At 39.9% G+C, this 12,697-nt stretch overlaps 1 protein-coding gene across 1 annotated transcript; it reads right to left on the bottom strand.

The window, feature by feature from the left end:
- Positions 1 to 257: 257 nt before the first annotated feature.
- bmp2b (bone morphogenetic protein 2b) lies at positions 258 to 5,600 on the bottom strand (the record flags this gene model as incomplete). Its single annotated transcript, XM_079255210.1, has 3 exons — positions 5,477 to 5,600; positions 4,204 to 4,571; positions 258 to 1,159 (listed from the first exon to the last, which is right to left on the bottom strand). Exons 2-3 carry the CDS (start codon positions 4,556 to 4,558, stop codon positions 258 to 260), a joined length of 1,257 nt encoding a protein of 418 aa, XP_079111336.1. The 5' UTR covers positions 4,559 to 4,571; positions 5,477 to 5,600.
- Positions 5,601 to 12,697: the final 7,097 nt, after the last annotated feature.

The raw sequence follows: 12,697 nt of genomic DNA, 5'->3' as shown, positions 1-12,697 counted from the left end.
GAGCATTATACTTCATGTGGTATTGCACCCATTTCAAAATGTACATCAGAAATACATTTTCAAAACCAGTAAAGGAATATTCCTTTGATTAAAATATTTATTTTTCCCAACTTTACGTAGACATAAATATATTCATATATAGTTTTTTTTCCTTCTTCCACGATAGCTCTGTTTTGTGTCTCTTTTATATAAATAAGCGTCTTCATTGGGAAACCGGGTGTCCATAACAAACACTGATCACTTTCAGTTTCTGTTTCTCACCGACAGCCACAACCCTCCACCACCATGTCCTGATAGTTTTTCAGAATGACTTTCTCCTGATCATCCAGGTAAAGCAACGAAATAGGACTGAGTTCGGTGGGCACACAACAGGCTCTGGGGATGTTTGAGTTGACTGAGTTGACAAGCGTCTGCACAATGGCATGATTAGTTGCATTGAGGTGGTCTGCTAAGGGGAAAGGACATTCCCCTTGGCAATAAAAGGCATGGTAGCCAGGGGGTGCCACTATCCACTCATTCCATCCCACATCACTGAAGTCAACATACAAGTCATGCCTCTTGCAGACTGCCTTGTGCTGGTGCTTTCTGCGTGGTTTGCGGTGTGTTGCCTGCCTTTTTTCCCTTGAATGGAGCACTGAGTCCCCACGACCATTGTGGCCATATGTCACCAACAGGGGCCGTGCCTGAGGCCATGAGTCCTGATCCTGGTGCAGGGACCGGCTCATCCTCACATGCCTTCTATGTCTGTGGGCATGTTCACCATCCACCTCTCCTTCCTCTGGATGGAGCACCTCCACCATGAAGCCATGATTGTGGCCTTTCCCTGAGGTCCACTGGGTTACCGCAGGACTCACGTCAAAGCTCTCCCAGCGCCTCAAAGAGTCGTGCACCAGCCGAGTGTCCAGCAGACGCACCAGAGGTTCCATGCCGTCAGAGACAGGAATTCTGAATATTTCATAAATGTTGATACGATGGAAGCCACCAGAAGGAGCACTATCACTGGTGCTGCTGTTGTTAGAGGCTGCAGTTCCCATGACCTGATCCCTGAAGATGCGTAGCTCTGCAGAAGTGATGAACTCCTCATTAGGGATAGAAGTGAGATTGAAGAAGAACTGCTGGGTTGTTTTCCCTTTCAGACTGGCCAGGGTCTCCATTGACTCTACAAAGGACAGCAGAGACAACCAAACTGTAAGATAACATTGGTCTGAAATTCATGCCAAGAATAACTAAATAAGTTTTGTTTAGTACAAGAAGCAGGAACAACAACTATGATTTAAATCCAGATGGTTTAATTGATCCAATATGTGCAGGGGAACAGTTGCTTTTGATTTCTTTCACACACTCTCACACACACACACACAAACAAACACTTTCACACACACGCAACTCCAATTTTTTTTTCCTGTGCAGTCAGGCAAGCTGCCACATGGTCATAGAGTGGGTTTGCACCATTGTCAAACGTTTATATCTTTGCATGTATGACATATTGCATGTATATTTTATGTATAACAGGCAAATCCTAATTATGATGTAATACAGTTATTAATGTCATGCTTCACCTGATTAAATGTCAGAGGATGAAAGCGGTGCGTTTCAACTACTGATAAGATCAAATAGATCAGCTGCCCTGCCTTCATACGGCTCATTTGCACTACAATAACTGGCTTCTGCACACAATTTCCTTGTGCACATGGTGCATGCACAACCCTGACAAGTGATTAAATAATAGCATTGACTATTGAGACATGGAAATTGATAAATGTTACCATAAATGTCCAACATTGCATTAACCTTTACAAAGCTTATAGCTCACAAGCAAATTCCACATTTTGAAATATTGTTATTCAAAGGCTGCTGATCCAGATGTTATTTTAGCTTAATCTTTTAAACATATTTTTCTATTTGTCTATGTGCTATATGATTGCCAATGCAGTTCAGTTAGACAATCCATCATTCATGTATACATGTCTTCTTACTGTCCTGAGGCATATAAAAACTACATATGTACTTAACTTCACTGGTATCCCCCCTTTACAGCAAATGACAGAAGTGTTAGTAAAAGCTGCAATTTTCTTTGAGGAACTTTGAATTCTTTCTCTGTGAAGATCATAGACAATGTATAGACACACTTTTTAATCTGTTTGATGCGGCAAAGTAAACACAAACTTTGAACTCTTTGCTTTTCAAAGGAGGCATTTAGGAAATTCCACCATCTCATCCTCCAGAAGCACAAAGACCTCAATTAGGCCCATCACTCCTCATTTGATGTGGGAAAGCCCCCTGTCTCTCATTCCCTCTCCTCTGTCCCCAATTCTGCTCCTCCTTTCTTTCCCCAGCATCCAAATCCCCTTTCCCTTCTGTTCTCTTAGCCCCAAATCCTCTTTTCTTTTTTTTTCTGTCTGTACTTCCCTATCACTCTTTTTAATGGTTCTTTCTGCAACAATATTCCCAATCTCTCTGTATTTCTTGCCTTCAAGTAACTGCTATGTGAACAAGTTTAGGCTTGTCAAAAAACGTGTGAACCACAGATATTAGTGTTTCAACATTCCTAATTTCTTTTTCTGCTTCATGCCAAAACAAAAGATAAAGGCTAATGCTGGGTCATTCATCGGGGACCTGTCTCTGGCAGTAACTTCCTGTGTAATGCTGAACAATTTTTATTTGGCATAGAAAATGGTTATTTTTTGAAAACTGATAGCAGTGAAAGTAATTATCGAAGAGAAATGAATGTCAGATGTTTGATGTGATGAATGATTAGTGCCGTTTGCCTTGAAGTGCTGCATTTACATCTGTAGATACATGCTTAGTATGTGAAAGAGCAATCCCTTGTACTCCAGTTGACATGACAAGAGACCAATAACCTTGCAGCTCGGTTAGGGTGGGCTGAAAGAGCCACAGGAACAGATATTAACACAATCTGGACTGATTTGTAATGGCCAGCTGTGTCAAGGTGTGTTGGCGGGGTGCAGAGGTTTCCATCAGTAGGCTGGGAGCAGTCACTGGAGCCTTGCTGCTCAAGCCAGGGTTGTTTGTAATGTGTCAGTATAGCCACTTGGTGTCATTGCACTAGGCCTTTGGAGAACACCCAAGCAACCACTCAGCCACCCCTCTGACTCACCCCTGATGGAAACTTCTCTACTCAAAACACTTAGGACTCTGTATGAGGACTCTGTGTAGGGCCCCTATGGAATCACTAACTTTAATGTTGTAAAAACCACTATTTGCATTAGTGGAAGTTGAATAGTTGATACAGAGTTGCTACATGTGGCATTTAAATTGCTATATTTTTTAACTTAACATACAGAATTTATATATCATTGTGTAAATGTGCTGCCTAACAGTTAAACGGGACCTAAAAGTATTTTTAGAGATGGTAAAAGATAAACCACTCCATTAGTATCATAGTTCAAACAGAGTATAATTGTTTAGCTTGGCTTTATCCTGAGTCAGTGAACCTTCATATTCATCTGAGCAGGATGTTTTGTACAATAGAAGTTGAACTGAGACACCAAATTCAACAATCAGCTCTCGTCCAACAAACTAAGTGAGCAATTGTGGTGTAACTGGAACGCGTAAGGGCGCACAGCACGGAGAGTGCGGGGATTTGGAAAGAATAAGGAAGCAACCCCTCCTCCCTGCCAACACCACGAACCAATTTGAGTCTTGTTAAAAATGACTCATTCTGACACGATGACTTTGTCATAATACATGCTGCTTTTAATGTCGCGTGTTATTGAAGTAACTGGGTGATGTCTATCATCTGCGCAAAAGCACACCGCCCTTTGTCCTACTGCTGTGGTGCGTGTCTGGGAAAAACTGTTTTCAGAGCCCACGCAAACACCATCAATTATTAAGAAACAAATTATCCCAGGGATACCGCCGCTCCTTGATGTTTTTGAAGCCAGTGACAGCTGCGCCAGAAGGATGTTTGCTTAAAAGTTGCATCATTACATAGAAGAGGTTTAATTTAATTGTGCATGAGACGCTTGTTTATAAATCGTGTCACCGAGTCTTAAGCAATCCTAAACTCTTTAAAGAGTTACAAATGGCTTGCACGCGTGTCACCTGTAAATGACTAAACCTCCATAAAACAGTGAAGACTGAAGTTCTGTCTTGACGCACTGAGTCATGTTTAAATATAGGTTTGAGCTGTCTTGAGAGAACCGTAGAGCTGACAGGTTAAGGTATGTCACTAATACATACCTTCATGGTGAAAGCTTCTAATCGTGCTGGCCTTGCTGGCGGCTCTCTCTGCGTGTTTCCCCATGCTCTTGGGTCGTTTAGTGCTGTGGTCTCCGTTTACAGAGTGCATGCGGTACAGGTCCACCATGTACTGCGGCACCACGGCTTGTTTGCTGGGGGTCGGCCTGCGCTTCAGGCCAAACATATTGAGAAGCCGAAGCTCAAACTCGTTGAGAAAGCTCTCCGACTGTTCTGGGGTCTGCTTCCCGGATTCGCTGTATTTCCTCCGGCCGACCTCGGGGATAAGTCCCGTAGCACCTTCCAGCAACACCTGAGCGAGCAGCAGTACCATGAGAGAGCGGACCACGGCGACCATGATCAGTCAGTCCCTGTGGAGAAAGTTTTGTTTTTTTTGTCAATATGCTGGCGCTGAGGTATTGACATGAGGTAAAACAGCAAGAGCTCCACTGCACCACTTCCCAAATTGTGGCTAACCCCCATGCAGTCGGAATGATTGAGGGAGAGCAGGTTAAAAAGGAAAGGCACTTCTTCCCTTTGAAGTGGAACACAAAAAGGAGACAGCCCCACAGGCAATATAAGGCGTCTGACTGAAACAGAAGTTTAAGCTTAACGTGAACACAGACGTGAAAATATCAAGGTGAGAAAGTTGTGAAAAAGAAGAGAGAAAGAAGAGACATGGAAAATACAAATCAAAAGATTTGAGGGGGGAGTCTGCAGACATTAAGTCTCCAGTTAGAAGTGATAAGAAATCATGTTCGATGTTGTGATATGAAAAGAGAAAAGAAACGTGAGTTTTTGCAGAGCAAACGATCACAAGAATCAATAAAGAGCGCAGTGAAGAAAATGGGAAAGAATGCACCAGTAACAGACGGTGCTGCGCGCGTCTGTTTGCACAGGCTTTCACGGCCATGTATTATCACAAGGTATAGTTACCTCAAGAGGTTTACAGGTGTTAGACCTGAGGTACGTACCAGGGCGAGATGTGGCCTGCGATAGCACATTAGAAACAACAACAACAAAAAAAAGCCTCCATATTTTCCCGAGAGGTATTACTTCCATAGAAACAACCTTAAATCTTCTCCTTTAGATAACTGGGGGACGCTTTAACTTTTACGCACGCATCTCTTAATCATACACAGAAACAGATGTGCGGATTGCCACTTCACACGTTCGCTGCGAAGCCATTAGAACTACGGTATTTAAATGATTATGTGTTCGCTTCAGTAGAATAGACAAGTGTGACAAGTTACAACATCCACCAGATCTTCTTTACCTTACTAGGAAGCGCTGTGTCCGGTCGTTCCACCTTTGAGCTCCGATAAATTCCACATTAATTCGTGTTTAATCCACGTTGCTTCTCCTCGGGGGACCAAAGACAGCCCATGCTTTTCGCCGATCGCCTTAAGCACATATTCTCACCAGCTGCAAGTCAAGTAAGGTTTTGGTCAGAAAGGAAAAGGGGGAAAGAAAAAAAAAACTATGTTAAGTCTATGAAGAAGCGGGCTGGCGTAGGCATAACCGATCGAAGAGCAAAGACTCTGGACCACAGATTTTAAAAAGAGAAAAGATCGCAGAGACAGACGTCTCCTCTGAAGCTGCTCCTACGAGTGGAAGAGCGCATCGCTTCTCCTCAGAGCGCCTCACCGTACTTCTCCTGCCCCCGCGACTCTTTTTGTCGTAGAATGATGTCACAAGGGGGGCTGTCAATCATTTGCCCAGGGAGACTCCCGAGACTTCTAAAAGTTAGAAGAAGTTTCGATGTGAAAAAACACATATTAGTCTTCCTCGTCCTTATCTTAACAATCTTTTGATAAGATTTAGTGAACCCTACAGGAACTTATTGTTTTGTCATTTGCATTACGCTGTATAGGATTATTACATACATGTTAGAGATAAAGTTTCTCTCTTGCATCTTTCTGTCTCCTGGAAATTCAAGCTATGAAAGTGCTTTAAAACCAGCAGTTAATCAATGCTGTGTTTTTACGTTGTTTTTCTATTTATATGGAATCAAATGACCTGTTTTAGTAATGATTCTGAATACTGCCATATATAATGCTCATGTATTATTCCTGAGAATCTGACCACAAAGATCAAAGACATGTCAGGCTCTCCTGCTCCATGAAGAGATAATTGATCAAGCGGCGTTAAGAGCTATATCAAACCTGTTTGGTTTGCGGATTAGGACAAATAAGGCACAGCAACAAGTTGCTTTTGTGATTTTAAGGGATTAGACAATGCAAAAGTACTGTTACATTTTCCTGCTCTGCGTGTGCATGTGTGTTTGTGCACGTGTGTCTGACAGCAGCACTGATTTATGCATGCTTCCTCCTGGCTGAGTTGTTCTTTTCATTTTGTTCCAGTTTACAGCAGTTTATCAATATATCAGTGGCAGATTTGGCTGTGCGACATATTGTCTTAAATCTATCACATTCTTAAAGCCAAGTTAGTCTCAAGAAAGAATTTTTTTCGTACACTTATTGCAAAACTTCATTTGGAAATATTTGTAGATGGGTCAGGTGTTAACCTTCTTCAATAACATGCAACTAAAAAAAATCTTGTAATTTTTGCTTCTTCAGCATATAAAGCTCCTGGATTGTCCAGTACATGCTCTCCAGATGGGTGAGAAAAAATTTCCAGGACTGTTTTTAGCCTCCAGGGTGGATTCAGTGTATTTATGCTTGAGTGATCTCCATTAGACAAAGGTTCCATCTAGTGACTTGCATTAGGTGATAATGGCAGGGTGGATGACTATGTTTTGGCAAAAGCATTGAGCCTGTTTTCCCTGCAAGATAGCAATAGATTAAATCCCACAAAGCTCACGAGATATCTTTGTCTCCTTTCAGTCCAAAAACATTTGATGAGGGATAATCCTTGATCATCCACATTGCAATTAAAAAACAAAGAGGTCCTTGGGTGCATGTCATTATCTGAGTGACACTGCATTGTTTTTTGGCTTTCCCCACAGTTTATCCAAAGATATTTGATTTTTACCCTTTAGGTGCTGAATCCAATCTGCTTCTTTGTCAAGGTTGTGTTTGTCCTTATTCGAAAAAAAAAAAAACCCTCACTTCTGATTAAATGTGTGTTTTCAGAAATAGTTTCTTTTTTGGACACATAAATCTATTTCCAGTGATAGTTGGGTCTGTGTTGTTGCCAAAACACCACTTGGTGAACCTAGTGCAGCTGCTAAGCTGCTCGGCATTTAAATGCCGTAGATTGGAAGATAAAGTCTTATACAGCAAGCTGTGAGCATCTTTAATTACCCAAGTGAGAGGATTAGAAAAAGATGGCTTTATCTGATGCTCTCCCTTGCTTTTTTTTCTGCAGATCATGTGTTTTGTTTCAGTGAATGGGTATGTGAAGGTGAATGTGCTTTTAGAGCATGGACATGTGTATAATGCCCATAGGCTGTTTTGTGTGAGTGCGTGTGTGTGTGTGTTGTTTGGCACAGCTTCTTGCAGACCAGCACTGAGGAATGTGTCTAGCCAAGAGTGTTGAAGGACTTGACCAGCACTCCCCAGAGTGGTTTGAGAAGATCATGCAGCTCTGACATTGCATATATCATTGTTTTGAGCCAGATACATCATGCTTATCAAATTGCTGCCACTGATCCAATTACATGCTGATTGAAAGGACAACATGACAGAGCTAAGCCTTACCTGTCCTAGAAAGGACAGGTAAAAGATATGCTATCAGAGGTATAAATGAACGGCCAGCTGAGGGACTCTCTCAGAGGTTAAAATGTAACTCGGTCAGAAGTTGGAAATCCAGTGCCTTTGCAAACATCATTATTTTGTACGAGCAAACACCTGTTTGTTTCTGAAAGTTGTAAATAGTCTGTTAAAGTTATGACATAACATTCAGAGTCAAAATAGTTTGCCTCTAAAAAAAACCTGCAGAGCCTCCTTGACAGTAGGGACAGTGGTTTACAAAAATCTTTTGATAAGATACACACCAAACAAGCACCTATATGCTGCACTTTTTCACACTTTAATCTCAAAGGGGTTTTTCTGGAAAAGAAACATTTAAAAACTTTGACAGGCAGCAGGTCGGAAAAGTTTAAAGAATTTTAACTCAAATCTTTTGCTGATATTTTGTTATCCCTTGACAGTTTTTTCAAAGGCTCGCAAGACCCACAGGTGGGTCAAAAACAATGTGGTGGAAGATCTGGGCAGACTCATAACAATCATTTAGCTATGGACTGTTGTTATCAGATTAAACTGGTGTTCTTGGAAATCCTCTGTCCCAGCACGAAGGAACAATATGACCAGTCTCTGATCTGACCCCTAAGGTCTCTGTCTGTTCTTAACAATAACAAAACCAAAACTTCTCAGACTTAAAAAATCCAACCTTAATGATATTTTGCCAGAATCTGATGTTCTGAATGCCCTACAGTCAAACTCATATTTTTTTTAGTCATATAAAAAAAGGAATTTCTTTTCTGGTACAGTATGTGCCATTCATCCTTCACCTGGCAGAAATAATCTGCAGTAACCAAAAGAATAATATACGATGAAACCGCCATTATATTTATATGCTTCATGTAATACTCGTATCTGTTTCTGTTACGGAAAACCCCCTTAAGCAAGAACAATGTGTAATACATAACACTTAAAACAAAAGTACAATAAATCTATTGAGGGGGAAATGTTGAGGTTATTTGAGAGAGATTAGGATAGAATGCATGGGGTTGTTTTAACACATAGAGCCTGATTAAGAGAAGAAGACACATCTTATTGTCCTCAACAGGGCTTTTCACATACCATATTTTTTTGTATGCTACAGTATACGCTCTGTGTATGTATTCATGTTGTGCTGGTTGTGGATGGTGAAACCTTTTCTTGTCATCACATACATTCCAAGAGTCAGCGTGCAGACAAAGCCCTGAGATGACACTGCAGATCCAACCATTAGCCTTTCACCTGCTGTTAACAGTTGCTTGGCCAGACGCAGGGCCTGCATTCCTCTGCCTCGAGCCAGATGTAGTCTTAACACAGTATAACATGCCTACAGGGAGATAATCTTCAGAGATGCTGCTCAAAACCAGGAACCAATTTGTTGCTGTGACTCACTTCTAATTCAGCTGTTGAGCAAACTTGTCTTTTTAATTTAGAAACCAATAAAATGTTCATCAATCCACATGTGTTTGACAGCAGAAGCACGACTGCTGAACTAAGTTGAACACATACATGTGGTGTATAAAAGAAGCTGCGGCCAAATGGGACACATTTTGAATAGGTTTGCCCCAAAATGGAAACCCACCAAGGTCAGAGACGGCCAGCTAAAAAGCCAGAGTCAATATTTATGGATACTGAACATGTGGCACACTTCTCTACCCACTAATTTGAGCAACAAGTCCACCTCTAGATTATATGGGCTTTCAGAGATCACAAGAGAGGGTCCAAACCTTGCTTGGATGGTTCAAATGTTAAGAGCTGCGCTGAGGTTGGTCTCTGAAGACAGGGTGTGCTTAATTTGGCAAATTGGCTCACAGTCTATTTGTTTATGTTTTAATTTCCTGCGTAAATATGGAGCAAAGAAACTTTGATCAGGCGCTCCTGGTATGTAATTGTCAGTGTCACTTGTATTGTGATTATTGTGCTTATCGTGCCGTGACTTTGGGGATGCCTTTAGTTAAATAATTCAGTATTTAGAATGTAAGCCTTTTATCATGTCTCACATCAAGTAAATGTGGGTGGTAACTTTTCTTCATGATACATGCCATTAATTGTTCTTCTACAGTGTTTTACAATGAAGTCAACATGAAGTACCTGCTACTCTGACTGTAAAGGCAATATGAGGTATAATACATTTATTTACAGCTTCTAATTAAAACCATTCAATGTCATCTTCAATTGACAGGATAGTTGGTATGTGATGTGTTTATTTCAATTTTAAAGAAGGAATAGAAGAAAGACTTAAATACAGGGACATGCCCTTTGAATGTAGCTCCCCTCATAAAGACACCATGCGTCACTCAATTATATGTCTGCATGATTAGAAGCTTGGACTACGTAAACAGCCAACGTCAAGATTTACATTTTACCACTTAAGCACATGCAGCTGTTTACAGACTGAGGAAGGAAAGCACTTACATGTATCCATACATGACACAGATCCAGACCTGACATTGCTTGCAAACATGCTTTCAATTAATACAGTAGTTGTTTATGTGCCTCTAATGCAGATTGCTTTTTAAACCCCCGATGCTGCAGTTTCTGGCTTTTAAACACAATCATATGTGAATGCACCTCAGTTAAACTGCTGCTTGAAATAAATGTTGCTTGTGCAATTATCGGATGCCCTTTAAATGTTCAAGAAACCAAAAAAAGAGCAAACAGAAACATTATGATTGAAGAGTTGCGTCCTTCACTGTCAAGCACAAACTGACAGCTGTTTTTAATCACATTTTGGACAAGATGAAATGGTGTATTTCATTTTCTGTCCGAAGCATTAAGAGATAACACACTCTGTAGCTTCAGAAGTTTCTCGTGCTCATAAAAACCATTTCAGACACACAAAATGAGATTAGGCCTTCAGATGACGTAGAATATTGCTTGTACATGAGATACAGTGAAGGTTAGACTAAGCTAAACATGTCATATCATACAGAGCAAGGTCAGTACATAACTACATATTGGGTTCATCTTCACAAAATATTCAGCATTTAAAAGCAGCTAAGAGTTTATGTGGTATACACAGAGAAGATAAGTAGAATATCTTATTGTTCTGGTTAAATGAATGTGCTGTCTGTTGTGATAGTTTTCTTTAATGCACAAATAGAATGAGAAATTGTGCAATTAATAAAGGAAAATACTTATTCCACTGGAGCATCTTTCATATATTTCATCTAAACATATCTGATGATGTATGAAAATACTGTTATCTAATAAATTTGAGGCATAAAAGTTCTGGACTGTGGTTGAAAATGCTTAAAATGAGCCCTGCTCTTTGTCCATTGCTGAGATAAATAAAATCTATGGATGTGAAAAAGTGAAGCTTCAGCATGTCTTCTAAATCTTCCAGACATATCTCATTCTGAATATGTTTTGTAGTCACATGTCATCTTCACTTCTGATTATCTTTAAGTTTTAGACAAAGAGTTTTGCATTTTTCAGACTGATCTAGTGATCATCATGTTAAAGCATAATCATTCACATTAGTCAAAAAGTTGCTACCCATTCATTTATTTTGCAGGTTACGGAAGAAGAGCAAATAATCACATTTATGGATTATGCTTAACCATTCATGATTGCATGAGACCATTTTAAAAAATGAAATTTTTTAAACCAGCCTGGTTGTTTTGAAAATACTTTGACTTTTCAGATTGTAAAGATGAGTTTTCATCTGCTTCTGCATAACAGTTCAAACAGTATTTTAGATTGCTCACCCACCACACAGAGCAGTTTAGCAAGTAGTATGTTTACCACTTGACTATTTACTACTTTAAACAGTTTGTTGATATTTGACTACAATCAAGGCAGGCATGGTAGTAGACCTCCTTGGTTAAGTGTGTGTTAGTGTAATACACTAAATACAGTACATAGCCAATAGGAAATTTTGTCCAAACTTTTGACGACAGTATGAACTAGATTTGGCATTTTCTAAACTTTTGCATGCACATGTACAACTTTTCAGTTTATTTATGAGACAACATGTCCTCGAACAAGATGATTAGCCACAACAAATCCAAAAGAAATGTTTGAACCGTAAATCTGCCCTAAAACTTCTGGTTTCATGACCGCTCATGTCTAAAGAGTCCTCTTCATCATACTGTTATGATTATGTACATTATGACATAATCAGACCAAGATACACATAATACATGGCAAAGTATTGACACATTGATATTATATGTTGTGGTATTCCCACCACTACAATGATAATTATGATATTATGTCAGTGTAAAGTCAACTTTTTATATTTTCTGTAAATATATATACAAACTACATAAACTATCAAACGATGTAACAAGTAATCTTCATGGGCGTTGTTGCATCTCCTGCTGCAATCAGATTCCACTAAAACAGAAATAAAAGAGAGCAAATGTTGGATTTAATTTGTCAGGTAGCTGGAACCCCAAAACAAGGGAATGCTGCCATGAAACTACTGACTGTGTGAATGAGCAAATGTCTGCCGACAAGCTTGCCCTTTAAACAAAAGCTGTCCGAAAGGAAAATGAGTGATTATTACATGCTACTTCTGTTGCTTCTGATGTTACAGCCCAACTTCTTAAAGTAATTCTGTTTTCTTAAAGAAAAGGATGAAACAAATTTGAAACGTAACGCGGTTCTTTTTTTAAAATTTCCTTTGGAAGAACCCCTACACAGCTTTTGCTCGTGTTGTGAAGGAAAAAAAAAATCTGCAAAAGTTTACAGCTGTAGGAAAATGCACGCACTAATTTACACATGATTGAAGTAACTTCGGCACAGCCCCATTTTATTGTCACATTTGATTATCATGGTGTTGTCCTGTGTCTGCTTCCAACCATATA

The sequence above is a fragment of the Telmatherina bonti genome (genome assembly GCF_933228915.1).
Source record: "Telmatherina bonti genome assembly, chromosome: 16".
In the NCBI taxonomy this organism is placed as follows: domain Eukaryota; kingdom Metazoa; phylum Chordata; class Actinopteri; order Atheriniformes; family Telmatherinidae; genus Telmatherina; species Telmatherina bonti.
Note: the sequence above shows the minus strand (reverse complement) of the source record. Positions and strands in the feature narration are given on the sequence as shown.